General features: G+C 43.6%; 1 protein-coding gene across 2 annotated transcripts in view; it reads left to right on the forward strand.

Moving 5' to 3' along the window:
- SEMA5A (semaphorin 5A) overlaps positions 1-22,546 on the forward strand; it is a 346,899-nt gene that overhangs the window by 232,565 nt on the left and 91,788 nt on the right. For both annotated transcript variants that reach the window (XM_024752519.1, XM_024752520.1), the window contains exon 11: positions 16,192-16,399. In XM_024752519.1, coding sequence (XP_024608287.1) covers positions 16,192-16,399 — 208 coding nt within the window. The remainder of the gene's footprint in view (positions 1-16,191; positions 16,400-22,546) is intronic.

Here is a 22,546-nt window from a genome sequence, read left to right on the forward strand (position 1 = left end):
TTCTTTCATAATTTTTGTTTTTTTTTTTTTTTTTTTTTTCTATTGTGGGTAGCATTAATTTCTCTCTGCATGGACTGGATAAGAGCCAGTGGTCCTGGTCTTCATTGAATTGCTGACCTGGGATGATTCACCTGTAGCTTGTCCTCAGGACCCTCTAACTTTCAAAGCCGGGGTTCCTTAACCTGTACCTCTGGGTTCCTCAGATTCTGGGGCCTTCCTGCCTTGAGCACCAGGTGTGCCAGGAACACGAGGGCCTGAGCCCAGTGCCAGGTCTTCTTTCCCTGGCTGGGCTGTGACCCCTCACCCAGTTTTAGTGACTGGGCCTTTGACATCTTCTCTTGTGACCTGTGATCCAGTTTTCTCTACAGTGTCTGAGTTGTATCCCGTCTTCTCTGATATGTTCTCATCCCAGGAATGAGAGGGCCATTGCCCACTCCCTCCTGCTCCAGACACTGACCTGTTGCCCCCCTGGTCCTCTCTCTCTTGGTGTCTGATTGGGACCCTCACCTTGGCCTTCATGGTTGGAGGATGTACAACTGGTGTTGGGACCACACTGGCCCTCAGCCACTTGAATCCTAGTTCGGGGAATTTTGTTAGGACTCCTAATTTTTCTTCTGCCTGAGTAAGAACTGGACTGGGATGCCATGTGGGTCACAAATCGGCACCCACGGAAATTTCGGGAGCCGCGTCGGAATGTCAGCGCTGAAGCCAGCAGGCCAAGGGCCCCGGAATCTGCATCGTTAGTGTGTGGCATGTTTAGTGGCTGAATACCCCAGCTTTTCATCTCAGGTAACGAGTCACAATGCAAGCCTGTTCCCCCCACCACAGACATTTAATGGCATGCATCATGCCCGCCCAGTGGAGACCAGCTGGGACTTACCTGCCCCTTGAATAGTTGGTTCCTTATTTCAGACTCCCAATGTCATGGCCTTGGAAGTCCTCCACTCTCCCCACAATTTCTGTTCATTAATTTTGAGCTTATGCTCATGAAGTCCTGTGCACTCTCAGGCAGACTGTGTTTCTCATGCTGTCAGACACAAAGTCGTCTCCTTCTCCAGATTGTGTTTGAAAAGAGCAAGACACAGCAAGTATTGTGTGAGTTTAGAAGACGCCATGAAGGTTCCATGGTCACCGGGAAGGTTTATTGGCAGTTTGCCGCCATCTCCCTACCTTCTCTCTCCTGCCCCTTTATCTTTTCACTCTTTCTCAATAGGCTCCCAATGAAAATTCTACCCATATCTCATCTGGAGCCTTTCTTCCTTGACACCTCTCCCCATATCCGGGTGCAGAGGGCAGATAAAGGGGAAGCGTGTCGGCTCCCATCTCAAGCTCTGTTCAGGACACGCTCCAGGGAATACCTGCCTCCATCCCAGAGGAATATTAGGGAATAGAAGTGTATGCACCTTATTACATACTTATAATGCCTTTTCTTGTGTGTGTGCGGTACGCGGGCCTCTCCCGTTGCGGAGCACAGGCTCCGGACGCGCAGGCTCAGCGGCCATGGCTCACGGGCCCAGCCGCTCGGCGGCACGTGGGATCTTCCCGGACTGGGGCACGAACCCGTGTCCCCTGCATCGGCAGGCGGACTCTCAACCACTGCGCCACCAGGGAAGCCCTGCCTTTTGTTTTTAATACTCACTTCTATTGTAATATATTTGCATCTAAATTATCTTCCTATGGTGTAAGCGTGTGTGTGTGTGTGTGTGTGTGTGTGTGTGTGTGTGTGTGTGTGTCTTGAGGGGGGTGTATAGCACATGGTATAAGAGATAGGTGTGTCCATCCACCTAAGAAGCCAAGTTTGCAAAGGTCAAGAGTTGCATTCTATATAGTAGTTTTCCATTTTTAAGAAGTTTTTTTGGGGGGGAAGTTATAGACTACTATTTTAGATATATATCTTATGTATAAGGAGTAATTACATGGGCACACCAATTTACCCACCAGCCAAGTCACACAGCAGAGCTGCACAGGTGTTCTAAAGGCCCCCCTTTTCACCACCACCCCAAACCCATGCCCTCTTTCCAAAGTATTCACTACCCTGAATTTTGTTTTTATTATTTCCTTGCTTTCTTTTATAATGTCACCATATTTTATTCCCTAGATGACATAGCTTAATTTTATATGCTTTTGGACTTTAGGTAAATGGATCTATGTATATTCTCTTAAGATTCTCTTTTTAAAATTTTGTTCAACATTTTTTAAATTAACGATTCATCCATGTTCATGCACACAACTGAAGTCCCTTCATCTTTGCCACTATATACAGTTTTTCATTACCTGCCTGAATTTAAGGTAATCTTGTTGACTGGCATTTGGAGGATTTCTGGTCTTTTGCTGTTGTAAGTGGTGCTGCTACATCTGCCCCTGCATCCCTGTGCACATCCCCTGGAGCCTGTACCAAGAACTGTGTCCAGGACAGGGCTTCCCAATCATGGCAACCATAGAAAATGACATTCTGTATACGGTACATTGGAAAAATCAAGGTTACTTGCTACCATGGGCACCAACCCAGCAGGGCAGAGCTGCCCACACTGCCTCAGGAGTGGAGGAGGTCTATATCATGGTATATGTGTAACCTAGTCATGGCCCATGGGCTGGGAAGCTGAAGTTGCTGATTCACAGGGTACGGGAATCTTCAATTCTGCTACACTATTCCAGATTGCTTGCCAAAGTGTTTTGCAGAGCTCAGAGCTTCATTACACTTGATCCAGTTTGTGGCATTGCACAAACACATGTAAACTGGACTGTTCCGCAGTGTTCATTTTCTGGCTCCAACCTAATGCATCACCCTTCTAAGGAACATTTAATCCTACACGTCTGTGAGCCACGGTCCCCAGTCTTCCCGACTTTGGTCAGGACACCCTCCCTCCTTGACCTGCCCTCATTTCCTTCTCTGCTGGGTGAATGCACATTCATCTTTCAAGGTCCAGTTGAAAAGTGTAGACTTTCCCTTCCCCATCCTCTCCTCAAAGACTGGTTAAGGGTTTCTCCCTCTAGATCCCAGAGACACAGAGACTTGGGAACAATGACCTGGCTTGAGAGGGTCGGAAACACCCCACAGAGGAGAGGGGGAACTGGCCCTTGGAAGGTGGGAGATGGTTGCCTGGTGGAGAAGGTTTGGACAGACCTTCCTGGGAGAAGGCACAGGATATGGAAAACCTGCAGATATAGAAAGGCATGGAGTGTTCTGAAAGGTGGAAGTGTTCTAAAAGGCTGGCATTGTGGGTAGAGAGACAGAAGGTGAAGCTAAAATGTGGGATGTGTCAGATTGAAAATTTTATCCTAACAAATGGAAAGGGATTTCAGATGCATGAACAGATTTGAGCCAAAGGGGAGACACAGCTCAGTTTTGGGATATGCTGAGTTCCAGTTTCCTGTGGTAGGTCTGACAGTCGGTTGGAACTTCTTCTTTGAGGCCAAAGAGAAAGGTTTGGATCAGTAACAGAGACCTCAGATTAGCTTTGAAGCTGTAGAAGTGGATGAGATCATGCCTGAAGAAAGCATGTGAAAATCTAGCTCCCAAATAGCTTGGAAATACCATATGCTAACACATATATATGGAATCTAAAAAAAAAAAAAAGGTTCTGATGAACCTAGAGGCAGGACAGGAATAAAGATGCAGATGTAGAAAATGGACTTGAAGACATGGGGAGGGGGAAGGGGAAGCTGGGACGAAGTGAGAGAGTAGCATTGACATATATACACAACCGAATGTAAAATAGACGGCTAGTGGGAAGCAGCCGCATAGCACAGGGAGATCAGCTCGGTGCTTTGTGTCCACCTAGGGTGTGGGAGAGGGACGATGGGAGGGAGACGCAAGAGGGAGGGGATATGGGGATATATGTATACGTATAGCTGATTCACTTTGTTATACAGCAGAAACTAACACACCACTGTAAAGCAATTATACTCCAATAAAGATGTTAAAAAAAAATAGCTTGGAATCTCAGCCACTAGTTCATAATTAGTGTAATGTAATGATTCAGGAAAATGACAAAATAATTTTCTCATTCCATTGAGTAGAGAGCTCTCTTTTTTCTTCCAAATTAATGATGCAAAATTACAAAAGTTCTTTGCATAGATTTTTCTCAGCCATCTCAGTCCACACCTAATGGGACCAGGCACAGTATAAATTTTACCACTGGGGTGAGAGGGTAATTTAGACTCTGTGTTCCCGCCTGGTGACTGTCAGAGAAGGGCTGCCGACTTTGCCAACTGGGTCGTTGTTTTGTAATTTAGATAGAGTAAATCTAAGGTAAGTTATTACCTTCTAGAAACTTGAATTGTCTCCTTAACAGAATGATGAGAGTTAGAATTAAGCTCTGGGGTTAGAGGAGAGCTTAGAAAAGATACCCAGAGGACTCTATCAGTTGCACTCTCATTTTAAGTGGAATGTGGTTTTTATTCACAGAAAACTCCACTGGTAAATTTCCTAAAAGCACCAGCTTATGATTTGGAGTACTTAAAGGAGTGTTTGGTTTCATTTTGTTTCTCAGTAAGGCAGTAGAGCTATCATCCACCCCTCTGCTTTATGTGCGGCCAGTACTGACCGAGGCAGGGAGCTTGCTCATTTTAGACAAAACTTGGGTAAGGATTATAATCTCTAAGCTAAACATAGCAATAAAATAATAATACTGAATTCTCAGATAACGCATCCTGCGTGCCAGGCACTGTCCAGGCCTTCTGCATAGATAAGCTCACTGCATGGCCCCTGGCCTGTGAGCTGGACCCCAGGGTGAAGGAGACACAGATGTGAGTGACCTGGAGACAGGAGTCTAACCTGGATCATCAGGCGCCAGGGTCCTCACACAGAACCATGTCCTCTGCTTGAGCACCTACTGTGTGTCAGGCACAGACACCAGTGAGATCACAGTGAATAAGACAGGCTAGGTCCCCCAGCACCTGACTACCTTGAATTTATATGCTGAGGGTGAGGATGCAGGAATATGGTTTAAAAATAATATTTGGGATAAAAGAATGTTGCATATAACTTATGACTAGGATGTTTAAGCTGGCTAACATATCTGTTTTTGAGAAAAACTAAGCCATTAGTTGAATCTGATAAACTGAGTTAATTAAAATCTCCTTTGCAGGCATACACTAGCCAAGAAGGCTTGTTTTCTTCTTTTAATTCCCTTTTACTATATAAATGCGATACTGAGCTCCCAGTGCCAAGACCAGTTTAATTCATTTGCTCAATTATGGGTTAAAAGAAAGAACTTTTGACACATATTAGCTGTCTGCTACTTTGGAGTCACAACTGGCTGAACTGATGAACTTTATATAATGATCTGTTGCTATGGTAACATGCTGCCCAGTGAGTGGAAGAGGGCATTGCGTCATTGCCTCACTGATAATCCTCAGAACAGTAACTGATGCGAACACAAAGCGCTTCCTTTTACTCTGCAGTAACTCTGGGTCGATGAGACGAACACGAAAAATGTCTCTTGGATACAACAGCAGAGAATCAAATAGAGTCAAATGCACAACTGGAAATAAGGTAATTCAGCTTCCCTGATTAGTGGCCTTGGCGTCCGCAGTGAATCTCCAGCCCTGTCACAGGCAACCATGGTCAGAACTGCCTGTCCCGTTCACAGGTTTAATTTCTGTACTGGATTCAGCACATGGCAAGTTGAATAATAAACATCCCTTTAAAATACAACAGAACTCAGAAAAGTAGTAAGAGGAGAACAGAGTCAAGATAAAAGATTTAACCGTCCAGGGCTTTGCAATAATCCTTCATTTTTATATCACATTTCCCTGAACTAGCCCTCTCTTTGTTTCATGGTGTGACTTTTCCCTCTCTTAAAACAAAATTTTTGGGCCTCCCTGGTGGCGCAGTGGCTGAGAGTCCACCTGCCGATGCAGGGGACACAGGTTCGTGCCCTGGTCCGGGAGGATCCCACATGCCACGGAGCGGCTGGGAGAGGCTACAGCAGTGAGGCCCGCGTACCACCAAAAAAAAAAAAAAAAAAAAAAAAAACAAAATTTTTCTATGTATCCAGTATGTTACAGCTCCACCCTCTTAAGTGTTTTATTGCATCTTAGAGGAAATATATATTTATTCCAAAGTGTTTTGGAAGTGCTTCGGGCTGCTATACTCAAGAAGAATTGATTTCTTGGCCTTTTCTCGTTGTTCAGGGCTCTCAAGTCCATTAGAGTTGATGCCGCTATACACGTAGGACCATAGGACATGATGAATTTTTCTTTTAGTATTGTTTCATTGTTGAAGCTTTAATGAATTGCAGAAGGCTGTCCGATCATATACAAGTACGAAAAATCAAAAATTATTATTGTTATTTATAGCAGTAGTAAATGTTATATTGAGCTGATCATATTTCTTTTCCTTCCTTATCCTTCTCCCTCCTTCCTTTCTGCCTTCCCTCTTTCCAAAAAAAACTATTTTCATGAACCCTCAAAATTTCGGTGAAACTAAAATTCTAGACATCCTCCAATGACCTTTCCCTCAAATACTGGAAAGCTCATTCCTGAGCATTCATTTAGTTCTAATTGTCCCCCAAAGACCACCAGGGTTCTTAGCATAAAGGTTGTGAACAAGGTTTCCACTATTTGAATTATTTTATGATGTTTATCAAAATGCATCAGTTTTCTACAATACTACGTGTTCTGTATCATCTCCTGCTGCATTTCTAGCCCAGGATCATATGTATAGGGGATTAAGTGAAATACATGACAATATTTGATAATACCAGGCTGTTACTAAGATGAATCTTGTGTTGCAATCATACAAGGAAAAAAGAAAATTGTCTAACATAGTTTATAACGCCTTTGCATTAGAATTTGAGTCATAATATCTTAGGGAAATGTGGAAAAATAATTTGCAGTCCAGTTTTGAAATTGCGTTGAGCAAATTATCTGGGTGACAAGATCTTCTTACTCTTGACATGGAGTCCCTCTGATAGCCTGCTCAGGCTGCCTTAACAAAGATAACAGAGTACTGCAGATTGGGTGGGTTAAACAACAGAAGTTGATTGCTTACCGTTCTGGAGGCTAGAAGTTCGAGCTCAAGGTGTTGGCAGGGTTTATTTCTTCTGAGACCTCTCCCCTTGCCTTGCAGACGGCCATCTTCCAGACGTATCCTCACATGTTGGTTGCACAAGTCTATGTCTTAATTTCCTCTTCCTATGAGGACACCAGTCACATTAGATTAGGGACCGCCCACATGACTTCATTTTCCCTTAATTACCTCTTGAAGGGCCCTATCTCCAAATACAGTCACATTCTGAGGTATTATGAATTAAAACTTAAACATAAGAATTTTGATGGGGTACAATCCAGCCCATAATCATCCATATTTTATTATAAGGTATATTTCATACCAAATGAGAGATTGCTATATTTGAACATCCCTATCAAGATGCAGAATAGAATCTTGCTTAAACTATCGAATCCATGTTAATTAGCAAACTGATCGCTGAAATTTAGAGAAAGACCAGCTATTTTCCCCCAAAGTCAAAAATATAGTGAATTTTCAACCACTAATAACTGAATTACATCCATTAGAGTTTATATTACATACAGCTTACATCACATAAAGCAATTAGTGGTTAGAGAGTCATTTTTATTGTAAAAGTTTTTTGTTTAAACCAATCTTTTGTCACCTTAAATCCTCTTTTTTTAAAAAAAAAATAACTGAAATAGAATATTCTAGGTATTTTTCATCCATTTATTCTCATGTTTGCTTCCTGAACTTGAGGACATGAGAGTCCCTAGCCTGGTAGAGAAGTCAGGTCTGTCCTGGTACCACTTATATATTAGTTACGTGTGTAGGGAATTCTGGGATAAGATAAGCATGTCTGTAAATCATAGCTTAATCTTTGTCTTGAATAACCACTACTGCTTAATACACTGTTTTATCAGACCACCTGATCTTTTAAGAAACTTATCAGCCATACTATTACTGATGCACCATTATAAGGATTGTATATTATACTTTCCATATTTTCAAAACAAAAATACCTTCAAAAATTTAGAAACCAGCACTTGATTGATATGCAGAGGACCTAAATTTTGGCCCAATCGTCTGATCTTTGGAACTCAACCTTTCTGGGCTTTGCTTTCCTCACCTGCAAAATTCAAAATATTGCTGTAGGTTCCTTCCAACTCTAATGTCCTACGATGGTTGAAATTTTAGTTTAGAAATCATAATGATGGTAGATGATTTGCAATTAGAGTGCCCATACCAATGGGATCTCTCGTATACTCCCCCAAGGACTTATCTTGGATTCTGAAAATTGACTGAATTAGGAAAATAAAAGTGGTCTGTAGTTTTCTATTTGTACATCAAGTTTACATCTATGCTTCTCTTTCCTTGTTAGCTTAATTTTGGTATAAATACATCAGTATTTTTTTTTTCTTGTTTGCACTGGCTTTCATATGTTGATTATCCAGGCTGTGAACTATGAACAGTCTCCTTGCCCTCACCAGTTCTGTTTGGGAGGGCAGTCAGGGTCATTGGTTTTCTCAGAAAAGTGATACAGAAGCTCTACTCCAAAAGAGTAGGGACAAGCTTAACCTCTAATTGAAGGAAATCTCTACAAAGAAAATGAACAAAAACAGAATCTTCTTTAGTGGTTGTGCTTACTTTGTGGCAGTCCATATGGTTCTGATATAAGCTGACAATAATTGCATTCACTCTCACAGGACATCTGTCATTTGCCTGTGGGCAGATTACCAGCGGGTGACACAGATGGCCAGGTGAGGCGTTAGGGGCCAGGTTCTAATATCAGGGCTACACTCACTGGCTGGACACCATGAGCCTTCAGTTAACCTTTGAGGGCCTGCATCACCTTACCTGCAGTAGGAGCTCTAGTGCAAGCGTTCTCAAACGTTTGTGGAGATGGAACCTTTTGTTCAATTATTCTCAGCCCTTCCTGCTGGAACCCTTTCTTCAGTGGAAATCATATGGCAAGGCTAAATATGTGAAATGAAGCTTGCCATGTTGTGGGTTATGAAGCTGTTGCCCGTTTCGGGGAGTGGGGGGCACCTGGCTCTTCAGGGCAGTACTGGGCCACCTCTCTACATCTCTAAGCTGTCCAATACCATAGCCATAACCTGATGTGACTGCTGCACACCCAAAACGTGGGTAATCTGAACTGAACCCTCATTTCAAAGACTTAGTACAAAGAGAGAATGCAAAATAGCTCAATCATTTTATATTGATTACGTATTGGAAGATTGTACACTATTTTGGATACATCAGGTTAAATAAAAATTTGTAATTAAATTTAGTTCACCTGCTCTTTTTTTTTTCTTTTTTAAATGTGGTTGCTAGAAAAATTTTCAATTACTTTCAAGGATGGTGCTACAGTTCCGTTGGATGACGCCGGTCTAGACTCACTCTGTGGGCTCTCGCCTCCAGCCATCAGTGCTCGAAAGTTTTGTGGGGATTCTAGTCATTGTTGCTTCCTCAGGTCCCATGTGCAAGTCGCTCTGTTCCCATGAAATGCGTTAGGAATGTGTCCGGGCAGCTTTCTTTACTACCACACTTTGCTCTAAGAACATTTTTTCATTGAAACCAAAATATATTTTTTCTGCAGAAAAACATACATTTTTGTTTGTTTGGTTTTGTTCTCTTTTTAAAAATTAATTAATTAATTAATTAAATTTAGTTTGGCTGCATCGGGTCTTCGTTGCTGTGTGCGGGCTTTCTCTAGTTGCGGCAAGTGCGCTTCTCATTAAGGTGGCTTCTGTCTTTTTTTTTAAATTGCTTTACAGTGGTGTGTTAGTTTCTGCTTTATAACAAAGTGAATCAGGTGTACATATACATATGTCCCCATATCTCTTCCCTCTTGTGTCTCCTTCCCACCCTCCCTACCCCACCCCTCTAAGTGGTCACAGAGCACCGAGCTGATCTCCCTGTGCTATGTGGCTGCTTCCCACTAGCTATCTATTTCACATTCGGTAGTGTATATATGTCCATGAGGTGACTTCTCTTGTTGCAGAGCACGGGCTCTAGGCTCACGGGCTTCAGTAGTTGTGGCTCGCGGGCTCTAGAGCACAGGCTCAGTAGTTGTAGCACAAGGGCTTAGCTGCTCTGTGGCCTGTGGGATCTTCCTGGACCAGGGCTCGAACCCACATCCCCTGCATTGGCAGGTGGATTCTTAACCACTGTGCCACCAGGGAAGCCCTGGTTTTGTTCTCATTTTACTTACTCTTCCCCTAAGCTGCTTGGTAGCTCATTAGCTATAGGACGTGCACATATTTTGCTGTGGGTTGGAGGTCGTGGAGCAAACTTCAGTGTTTCATGGATCGTTTCTTGTGGTTGGAATTTTGCGGGGGATTTCTTCATGTCCTTTTCAAGTAACCCTCCAGTCTTCTGATAAGTTTTATGTAAATATTTCTTCCCCAGAAATCACTTTTAAAATTGGATTTATTACTGTTGCATGTGACAATGTTCCAGCTTTACCTTAGTATACCATTTTGTTTATGACTTTTGCTTTTTCCTTTGGTCATTTTCCTAATGGCTCAGAATACTGAGGTTGAAATAAATACCTCTCTTATTACAATAATCCAATTTTGCCTCTGTGTTTTCCACCTGCCATCAGATGTGCCTCTGGTCTTCCATGACTTTATTAGTCACCAGCAAAAATCAATATTAGGAATTGTTTGGACCTACAGTCTGATGATTTGTGCCCAGAAGAGTTCTCATATCCCTGGCAAGCACTTCAGTGAAGCTCTTCATTTGTTCAAGGTCTGGTCTGGTGACGGTGCCTTGCATGGCTGTTGTTTTGGGGGATAGTTGTGCCTTTCTCTTATTCCCAGAGATACTACCTTTTAAGTGTACATACAACTTCTGTTCATCCAGACATGTTTGATCTGGCTCTGCATGCCTCACTCTTTAGATAGACGGTGTAAGGGAGCACGGACATCAGTCACTGTGTTTGCCTGTCTTTGCCTGGATTGTGGAAAGGAATGTGGTCCTGGTAACCAGGAGGCCCCGGTGCTTTCTGAAGCAGCTGCTGACCGTGTTTGTCCTCCACGTGGGTAGCTTCCGATGGATCAGGATGTTGCCTTCCTTCTAACTACCTCCCAACTGGCTACGTTTCATGACTTCCAGAAGATTTCATGGAATAAAAAGAGTATGCAAACAATCTAAATATAACTACCGGGCTTCCCTGGTGGCGCAGTGGTTGAGAGTCCGCCTGCCGATGCAGGGGACACGGGTTCGTGCTCCGGTCCGGAAAGATCCCACATGCCGCGGAGCGGGTGAGCCGGTGAGCCATGGCCTCTGAGCCTGCGTGTCCGGAGCCTGTGCTCTGCAACGGGAGAGGCCACAACAGTGAGAGGCCCGCGTACCGCAAAAAAATAATAATAATAAAATAAAATAAAAAAATAAATATAACTACCCTTTCCTAGGTATCACACTGGCTTTTTAATTAATGTTTATTTGGGGTCCATTGTTACTTTCTCTTGTTCGTTAGCATTGACGTGAACCTCCATTTCATGTCTGACTCCCTTACAGGATTTTAAAAGTACAGTTCATAGGAAATAGATATCAGATCTCCTACTCTCTGGAACTCAGTTTTCTCATCTGTAAAGTGGGAATACTCATGCATATATTAGTCACATCCTCACCAGCTTGCTGAGATGATTGCATGAGATGTGGATATAATAAGGCTGCCAGATTTAACAAATAAAAATATAGGATGCCTACTTTAATGTCAATTTCAGGTCAACCATGAATGATATTGAATTGGATGTACTAATACTAAAAAAATTAATGGTTTATCTAAAATTCAGATTTAAGTGGGCATGCTTTATTGAATCTGCCAACCCCTAAAGTATAAGCATGCTTCCTGTTCTGCTGAAATTAGGCAAATATAAGTTCTTCAGCACAATATTTACATTTTCATGTAATTACAACTATTCATGTCTTTCAAATGACAACCATACTATATCAGCTTTCATCAGCCTGAAAATGAAAAATCTTGCAGTAGCTCTCTTTCACGAATACCTGTGGTTTTCAATTTTAGACATAAACTACAAATATCTGACGCTCAAATGTGTGTCCATAACGTAATTAGTATTTCACATTCTCACAAAAAGGTGAATATTATGAGAATTTGGGCCAAGGCGGTGCCAGCCCCATGGTTTTGCTGTCAGCTCCGATTCTGCACTTCCAGAAGCTCGCTCTCCTTCTCTCTCCTTGGGGAAGTGATCTGCAATTGGCAGGAAGTGCCAATTTTCTCTTTCCTTTCTGATCTCAAAATTTTACAGACTGCTCGAGAAGGTTTTCTGTATTTCTAGCACTGATTGTTTTCCTTCCACTGACTTTGATTAGAGTATTGAGTTTCAGGTGTACATGGTTTTATTTTTCTATGGCGCATTTTCAGAGCTGATATTTTCTCAGCTGAAACCAATGAAAATGATTGTCCTCATTCATATTTAGTTTATGACGCTTTTAGTTGAACTATTTGGGAATTGGGGAAATACTGTTTCTTGTTTCACCTTCACACTGACTGATCTGACTGGTATCGTACCTCTCATTAAATGTTGCAATGCAAAAGTATTCATCAGGAGTCTTTTTAGCAAACGTACAAGTGATGATGACATTCCCATGACAGCTGCCTTCCTTCCTGCCTTCCTTCCCTCACTCGTTAGTTCAGTCTCGCGTCCAGCACATATTTATTGATCTCCACAGGCCACAGTGGTGGCCGCTCTGCAGGCATCAGAGGACAAAACTGATAGCGTCTGCCCTCATGGAGCTTAATAACGGCAAGTGTAGAAGCCACAAAACAACTAAGTTAGTAGTTAAACTGTGGCAGATATTATAAAGCAAAGACAGCAAAACATAAAAGCACTCTGAGGGACCTCCCCAAGTCCTGCTGTTCTGTCCTCTCATATGAAGTGGATCTTTGTTCCTTGCTTTCTTAGGAGCCAGGCTCTGACTTTCTGCCTCTAAAAGAAAAAACAAACAAACAAAAAAAACCACGGCTTTGCCACATCCTTGCTCTGTTACCAGACCAAACTTGGGTCCATTTGCCCACATGCAGTAAAGCTGATTTACTGACACCAGCTTGGGCTCGGGCCTCACATGGCCCATGGGTGACTTGGTACCGTGTTGACACCTGATGCAGAGGGTCCGAGGCGGGAGAGGGGTGTGGTCGTGCATGTGTCCAGATGCTCACGCCAGAGACAGGAGCATAGGGTGAGTGTTCTGGGGGCATCCAGGTGAGAAAGGTGTTCTACACTAAGGTGACAGTGTGTGAACAGTGTGGCCAAGCTGCCGGCTGAGGAAGGGCAGGCGTCGAGGGAACAGAAGGAGGCTCCTGGGGTCCGGATGTGCTGACCCTGCTGCCAACAGAACGGGGAACTTCACGAGGCTCCTCACGTGATCAGGTGGCTCAGAGTGAAGAAGACCCAGCAGAGGCGTAGATGGTGGACGAGCACCTAAGTCCACGCTGAGTACCCTTCTCTGAAATGCTAAGAAGTCCTCTAGTTTTGTTAGATCCCAGTCAGCTGGAAAGTCAGATACAAGGTGTGCAGAAATACACATTGAGAAGTTTTGATCAATGATGGTTAGCTCTTTTAAATCAAATGATTAAAGATCTTTGAAAATTTGTTTTTTCCCCGCACAATTGCTTAAGAATTCAAAGTGCGTATGGGCATATTGGCGTTTGAATTGTTATTGATTGGTTTCTCAGAGTAATGATCCATCAGCAAAATAAATAATAAACAGCCAGCAGTCTCTGTGCACCTGTTGAATAGGATTTAGTTCTCTCACCCATGTTTCCCTTGAAAATAGCGCGGTAACTGTCAAAAGATGACGGTTCGCCACCTGGACTCTCGCCTCTTCTGGCCGTCCTCACTTCCACCCCTGCATTTCTCTAAAATGTTCTGTTTTATCCCAAGAGTCTCTCTTTTAAAAATTTTTATTGGAGTGTAGTTGCTTTACAATGTTGTGTTAGTTTCAGGTGTACAGCAAAGTGAATCAGTTATACATATACATATATCTGCTCTTTTTTTTAGATTCTTTCCCATATAGACCGTTACAGAGTATTGAGTAGAGTTCCCTGTGCTCTACAGCAGGTTCTTATTAGTTATCTTTTTTTTTTTTTGCGGTACGCGGGCCTCTCACTGTTGTGGCCTCTCCCGTTGCGGAGCACAGGCTCCGGACGCGCAGGCTCAGCGGCCATGGCTCACGGGCCCAGCCGCTCCGCGGCATGTGGGATCATCCTGGACCGGGGCACGAACCCGCGTCCCCTGCATCGGCAGGCGGACTCTCAACCACTGCGCCACCAGGGAAGCCCTAGTGATCTATTTTATATAGAGTAGTGTGCTTATTCCCAAGAGTCTCTACTCATCAGAGCCTCGCAGCTCACTGGATGGGGGCAGGCCCTGGCTCCTAACTTCTGTCTCGGACTGCGTCCTATTGTCGGGATGTCCCAAAGGGCAGCAAAGGCTCCGTGCCTGTCACTGGTCCACAGGAGGCTGGCACTTCCGTCTGCCAGGGGAGACCTCCTCTCAGGGTATTGGGGCTGAGACACTACGCTGAAGTCACCTTCCCTGAAGCTGCCACTTGTTCCCATCCCTGCCGTGGTGCCGGGCTCATCTTTGATGCTTTGCCCCATGCAAGCAGGAAGACCCAAACATCACTGGGTTGAATTTCCCGCCAGCTGGAAATTGTGGTCTCCAGGTCAAAATTAGATTGACTTACACAGTAAATACATACAAATTGTTTTTCACACTTTAAGTGTGAGCATTTGTTAAAATGCTGCCTTGCTGCGTAGACTTCCCCTGCCTCTCTAGTTAAAAAAAAAAAAACAGGTACTATATTTTTAATCTTCCCAGTATACATAGTTATCCTGTTTGTGCTTGAACTTTCTCAAAAGTGACATGTTTCACCAGCTAACCTAAAATAAAATTAAGCAGTGGTTTACTAATACTGCATACATTAATATATGCATAATTTTATACACTGTTAGATGCATAGTGCTTATAGCGGTCAGTTCATAATCAATAAATGTTCACTGGAGATGTTTCGGATATACTTTTCTTAATGAACTCAGGGTAATATATATCCACCTAGGTATTTTCTCTCTAAATGTAAACATCCTTCGTCTCTAAGGACTCTCCTAGGAATGAAAAACTGGAAAGGTATTTAATGTCCAAATCTTTTGTGAGATTAGCAGATTGATCGGAAGCCTTGAAGCCAGAGGTTCTTGATTTTATTTCCTTTTTTAGATGACTTGATAGCCTCATTATCTGTGTTTACAGAATAAGGATTACAACGTTTTGAAACTCAGATCCGCATGGGTTTTATGAAGTCAGTGCCTTCAGGGTTATCTGAGGAGCTTGTGGACGGCTTTCAGAAGTGCTTCTAGAGGGTTGGGTCTCATTCCCTGGACTTGCACACTGGCCTTGGGGGCCTCAACACAGCGCGCCAAGGACAACAGCACGTTTCAAGTCTGGGTCCCAACCCTGGGGGTTGGCTGCACCATGCCACTCCCTGGTGGAGAGGACCCTTCTCTGTGCCCATCACAGCCACTCTGGAGAGTCTTTGTGGCTCCAGGGACTCTAGGACACTTGTCCTCGGGCAGTGGTCACAGCCAAAATAAATGAGCATAAGGACGTGATGAGCAGAGAAGCTCGAGTGGGGGGGGGACCGAGTCGGAAATGGATGTTCATTAGTACAGGAGAGAAGAAGCCGTGGAGCTGAGACCCAGAAGAGCATCCCGCAGAACAAGCTCGGGGGAGAAAGAGAGGAAGGAGGGGATCTAGACAGAAAGGCAGAGAAGGATGTACTTCCAGGGCAGGAGGGAAGCAGGTAGTCCTCTGCTCCCTGCATATCTGCAGCTGTCCATCATGTGGGGTCTTCTGTGCTGCGGCAGCAGGGTCAGCTCCTCTGTCTCTCACTGAGGATCCAGGGATTCCTCTCACTTGATGTTCTCCAGGGGATGGTGCAAAGCTGGCTGCGTTGAGCCGCAGTGAGCTTACTGTGCTCTGGGTCTCTAGACTTGCATCGGGACCAGGCAGCTCGTAGCCAAGTGGTTCTCGTCCTTGGCTGTATGTCCGCGCTGCTGAGAGCTGGGAAAATACTGGTGCCTGGTCCCACATACAGCGGGGCTAATTGAACAGTGCAGCCAGGCTGAAGAACCCTGGTGGCTCAGCTGGCGAGTGGCTGGTGCGACCCGTTGACCTCACTTTCTTCTTTCCCTGTCGCCTCTGCAGATTACGGCACCATTAAAAAAGTGCGGGCGCCCCTGACTCAGACCTCGGGCAGCTGTTTGCTGGAAGAGATGGAGCTCTTCCCCGAGAGGCGGCCAGAGCCCATTAGAAGCCTGCAGATCCTCCACAGCCAGAGTGTCCTGTTCGTGGGTCTGCGGGAGCACGTAGCCAAGATCCCACTGAAGAGGTGCCAGTTCCACCGCACGCGCAGGTAGGGCAGCCCCAGGGGACCATCCGGCGTGCTGGCGCCCCTTGTCGAGGCGCCACCAGGAGAGAGGGCACAGGAGCCCCGAGGGCTTTCAGATTTCCCGTGGTTGAACGGGATGAGGACCTTAGCATCCTTGTGAATCCTGCATCCCAGGATGCAGAGAGTTCTGATGAGAACCAGGCTGTTGTGATGACAGTAACACATCAGTATCTGTGGGGGAGCAGCCACTGTGTAACATCTGTGAGCAGATGTCAGGATTAAAATAAATTTTTCAGTGCGTTATAACATTCAGTGATGATGCCCATATTTGCTGTTCCTGAATTAATCTGCTACGCACACATATTTTTTTTTAACCTGGCCACTAAAGTATCTTAAACCTCACTTTCTCATCTAACACATGTGAATTGCTGTAGAATCAAATGGGAAAATAAATGTAATGTAAAATGCAAATGGGCAAAATGGGTATTCTTATGTAGAAGGAAGGTTTTTATGTTTAATAAAAATCGTTAGAATATTCCTTTCTAGATGATTTTAGACAATGAGGTATATAATGTGATGCCTCCCTTGGTATCAGTGTTGAGAAATAAATAACCTTAGGGACCTCCCAACTAATAATGATTCTGTTGTGATTAATAATAACAAGTAGTGACATTGATTAACAACTCTCTTTTATATAACACCTTTTCCCTAAATTTAACCAATGGCTGCTTGAAATTTGTTCTGATTTGTGTTTCCTGCAGGGCTAGCCTAGGGCAGGAATTATTCTAGCCCAGTTGCTGATGGTTCAGTGGGCAACAGGGAGGGTTGGGGTCTCGTTAACAGGAGTGTCACAAGTTAAATGAAGCTGGAAGGGCACCTGTCCTCCAGCTCCAGCCCAGCATGCTCTGGGGGGACATGATGGGGGATAACAGGCAGGAAAACAGGCCTGTGCCATACACAGGTATTTCTGGTGCTGAAATGGGAGTTTCTGGTTTGCAAAGCACGAGGCAATTCACCTTTTTCCTGGTGCTCTGCTAGCTCAGCAACTTGTAAGTGCAACTTAGGCAACTAGGTCCTGCATCAGGTCAGGGAGGCCAGGCATCATCTGTGCACTCCTGTCTCCTAGGCAGCTGCACTTGAAGTTCAACCATGAATCCACAGGCATCAACCACCACCAGGCCCAGCCGCCCAGGAGGAGTTGACAGTTCCCCCTTTTTCTTTCAAGGAGAATAAGCCCCTTGCCTGTCTTTATCAGGCTCCTGGGAGGACAAGATTTACAGTTATATCTAGAGCTGAATCTCCCTGCTGTTTGCTTGTCCACTCGCTCAGAGAAAAACAGTGAGAGATGATAACTTTATTGTAAACTGATAGACTGTGGTCTTCTGTGTGCTCACACCCAGAGTGGGTTAGTTCGTATCTGACCCTTAAATATTCCATTAGAGAAAAGAAAATCTAAACATTTCAACCCAAGAGTTTCTCTGGATTTCTCCCCATGTTTCTCTCTCTTCATCTTATAGAAAGATAGGAAGACCTCTCTAACACTCATTGCAGAAAAAAATCCATTTTTAAGGAACTGTTATCTACGTGACCAGATCTCTTTTTTATAAATTATGGAGAAAGATAGTGTGGGTTTTTCTTTTTCTGGACAAAAGCAATTTTAACTTTCAAGAAATATGCCTAAAGAAATACACGGCATAGGGACAGGATAACAATTGAGTAACAATAAGTTCTCATTTCTTTGTTAAATATATTTTTCATAGTACAATGTAAGTAATTTTGTTATCAGAAAATCATTTTTATAAATGAATTTTGAAGTGTTTAGAAGAGAAATTGAGCTTAACTAAATTACCTGTCTCCTTCAAAATCATATTCATGTTGTTCATTTTTTTGAATATCTGTTTTTCAGAGGCAATGCAGTTTGATATCAATTAAAATGCTTATAAATGATAACAGTTGATACAATTTCCCAAGATTCTTTTACATGTCTGGCACTGTGCTAGATCTTATCCCCACTTTCCTTCATCATTACACCCTGACAGTAAAGTCAAGTATCATGTCTATTTTCCAGGTGAGGAAATGGTGTCTGGGACTTCTGGCATCCTGCCCAAAGTCACATAGCTCATGTGATGTGAAACCCAGGTTCAGAGCCGGACTTTCTGACCCCAAGGCCCAGACTTTATCTTTGGTTCATTGTGTTGCCCCTGGTACAATGAGGACATCATGCTCAGTGGTCAGATTTCAGCAGGGACGAGCCTTTTTTTTTTTTTTTCCGGTCCGTGGGCCTCTCACTGTTGTGGCGCTCCCGTTGCGGAGCACAGGCTCCGGACGCACAGGCTCAGCGGCCATGGCTCACGGGCTTAGTTGCTCCGTGGCGTGTGGGATCTTCCCGGACCAAGGCACTAACCCGTGTCCCCTGCATCGGCAGACAGACTCTCAACCACTGCGCCACCAGGGAAGCCAGGGACGAGCCATTTGGTGGCATTTTTCATGGTGTTCTTGCGAGCCAGAGCTAGTTAGTACCAGGACAGGCTGAACTCAGGTGTACTGACGAGTACTCCCAGCTTCTTCCCATTAGTGCCTGCCTTATCATGCCTGCCACCAGGCTGGGTTAAGGAGACCAAAAAGAGGTTTTGTACCCCTGGGTTACTGTAAAATGAGTCTCCATTCTCTAGCTGTTCTAGAGGTGACCCTGGACCCAGGAGGGGCTGCAAACAGTGCACGCCTGCGCCATCCACACTGTGCACACATTGAAACTTGGAGCCAACGGCACAGTGTCTTTAACTTCCCGTAGCTGTTTTCCTCGGAAAGCTGTTTGGAAAGAACAATATTTTAAACATATATTTCAGTTGAGTTTGACCTCAAAAACTAAGCAGAAAGATTTTGTTTTGATTTTAACCTTTTTTTTTTTTTGCACAATCCATTTAAGAAATAGCATGGAAAAACTATGCAAATAATAAAGCAGCTCATCAGGCTGGATGGTGACTTCTGGGGATGTCGACTGAGAGAGAAATTTTACCTTTCCTGTGTATCCTTGGTACTCTAAGACCTACCACACACATGTGTTAGTTTCATGAAATGAATTAATATTTGCTGAATTCTGAAGAATATGGGAATCTGAAAAGGGCTCCATATGGGTACAGCATGTGAAATGGAAGGTAGGTAAGCTGACACCACCCTCACCTGAGGCCGGTGCCCAGCCAGGGGCTCCCAATAGAAGCGTGAAAGTGGTAAAAGGTCTTCATAGGGATGCACGAGGTGAAGCAGGCAAGAATAGCCACTAACTTAATTCCTACTGATGTAAGTACCAATATAAAGTCATAACTTGCCACTTGGAGGAAAACAGACTGGCCAAGAGCTGATAGAGGTCTTATCTCCCTGCTTCAAGAAGAAAAGAATGATCACAGGACTTGAGCTGCAATAGTCACGTCCAGAAATCAAGCTGTTATTCCCCACACACACCCCCGCCAAGGAAATAGTGTAACCTTCAGTTAGTCTGGCTGATTGAAGCTCCTCAGGCCTAAGGAAAGGAAAGCTCGGGGAAGTGGTGATGGAAAGGCTTTTGATTTAGACTTTAAAACCATTTTAAGGACAGTGCATTAATTAGATCAGTGGGTTGGCAAACTTTCTCTGTAAAGAACGAGACAGAAGATGCTTAGGCTTCCCAGGCTATAGGGTCTCTCTTGCAGTTGCTCAACTCTGTCCTTGTAGCATGGAAGCAGCCACAGACCATAGTGAGTGGGTGTGGCTATGTGTCAGCAAAAGGCACACAGGTTCATCCGGCAAAGGAAGGATTCACTTTTAGATTCAGTCAGTTTATTACTTATGTAGACAACAAAAGTAAGAGCAGAAAAGGTGTCAGCTACCCAGATCCCTTATCCCACAGATGACACCAAAACAGAAGAGGCCAGATGACAATGCACGGGAGAACTCGGACCCCACGCTGCTGAGGAGCTGATTCTGTGCTGCGGTTTTATAGCCTGCAGCTGCATCCTAGTAGGGGCGAGAGTAGGGGGCAAAAAGCCTTATACCTCATTAGAACCCAGGAGGCGATGAGAAACCATCTCCTGACAGCCTCCCTGGAGCACAGGGAGGTGGGAGGAAAACAGCTTTGTAGCAGGTGCTCGTAATCCTCCCATGCGCGTGATCGAGCGGGTCCCAGGGCGCTCTGCCAAAGCTTAGCTTAACTGTAGTTAAGCTTTGCCCTATGTGGAGACATGAAAAGCCACCAGGGCACCAGGGCCAAGCATTCGCCTACCCTGTGTTTCAGTAAAACTTTAGGGAGCAGGCTGGATTAGGGCCATGCACTGTCATTTGCTGATTCCTGAATTAGATTATTATCGTGTATGCCTTTTGAATGAATGAATGTGCCTTACATCATTACATACACTAATTTTTTAAATTGGGTGTTAAATTACATAAATTAAGTGTTAAATTACATAATTTAACTCTAAACCCTAGTAAATCAACAACAGAGCGTTTTCTACTCTTCAGACATTCATATATTCTTTAGTTTTTGTTTGACACCCACCACAATTCTGAGGTAAGATAAGCCTATCAGCTTGTAGTGTTAACATTTTATAGATGAGGGATCAATCGGAATCAGAGAGAGAATGTCCAAAGAATCATCAGTCAGAGAACAGAAATTAGAATTCTTCCTTCAGCCTTTGGGAATGTGAGCTCCTGAAGGCTGGGCATTGTCTTTCCAGGTTCCTTACAGCCTTCAGCATGTGTCCAGCCTGAGACAGGCTCAGTAAATACTTATCAAATTAACAAATGGATACTCTGCCTCTCCCCTTTCTGTTATTTTTCTTTATAACCTAAAAAGAAAACCTCAATTCTTGTGTAACAGTAAAGCTCTCTTTACAGAAAAGTGCAGTGATATAAAACATTAGCCAAAGGATTGAAAACCCTTAGTCCTTAGGTGTTTCTTTTATTTTTGCTTTGCTGTAAAAACTATTTGGAGAGAGAAGAAAAGCTGGGAACTGGAAGATTCATAGCCTGTATATAACATGAGACATGGCTTCTAAATTTTGCTTTATAAAACTGGAGGGAAAGAGGAAACCAATAAGAAAAATACGTTGGCTCCATTTGTGAATGGGTGTCTAGTCATTCTTAGTTCAGTTAGCCTGTAATAAAAAAATTAACACCTCATTAAGAAAACTAGTGTGGAAATTAGATTACTGCAGGATATTTATTGCTTGAAAGAGCTACAGTTTAAAAGGTGGAGTTAATAGGTTGTCACCTTTATTAATTACATATTCTCTAAAGACAGCAATCACCTGACGGGAGAAGCACAATGTATAGAGAGCAATTGCAGGATCCCCACAAGGTGCCCCAGCAAGACAGCCTTAGCCATTCAGTTATGAATCATATAAACATCAGAAGGACATTTTGAAATGTACCCATTTTACAAAGTAAATATGCTCCCTTCAAAATAAACTTAATATTTTCCTAATCTCAACATCTTGAGTTTTTGTTTGCTTTGGCTTTGGTGTAGCCTCGAAAGACTGTGGATTTTCCTTAGTTAATTCACTTATAGTATATTTATTGAATCTTATGTGTACCAAGCACCAAGCCAGGCTCTGAGTGTACGATGATAGATGAGACATCACTGACCCTGTCTTCGCAGGGCTCAGAATCTAATGAGAAATTCTGACATAAATAAAATCTCCCAAATATCTCTTGTGGATTCAAGCCAAAGGACCTTGGAGTTACCTTAGACTTTATCCCCAAATCGATTTATCATTAAAGTCTGACCCTGGACTCCACTAGGACCTAATCTCCAAGCCTGCCATCGCTGTACAATTATTTTTTTAAGCTATATCTGAATCACAGCCAGTGCTCCAATGTTAAATTTCTAATAGTAAGGGAATTAATTACCAAGTTATGATATACTGACTCGGTGGAGTATTCACTCAGTGGGTTATTCTGAAGGCATTAAATGATGACAGTGAAGACATCTGTATGATATGATATTAACTGACAAAAGCAAGACACGTTATTTGTTTGCCATCATTAATACTGTTTAAAACATAGAAGGAAAAGACCGAAAGTATACATGCCAACATGCTGTGCACAAGTCCAAAATACATGCCAACATGCCAATTAAAACTGTGACATACATGCCAATGTGCTATTCACAACTGCGAGATACATGCCAACATGCTAATT

This window comes from Neophocaena asiaeorientalis, unplaced genomic scaffold, assembly GCF_003031525.2.
Source record: "Neophocaena asiaeorientalis asiaeorientalis breed wild unplaced genomic scaffold, Neophocaena_asiaeorientalis_V1.1 scaffold52, whole genome shotgun sequence".
NCBI classification, from domain to species: Eukaryota; Metazoa; Chordata; class Mammalia; order Artiodactyla; family Phocoenidae; genus Neophocaena; species Neophocaena asiaeorientalis.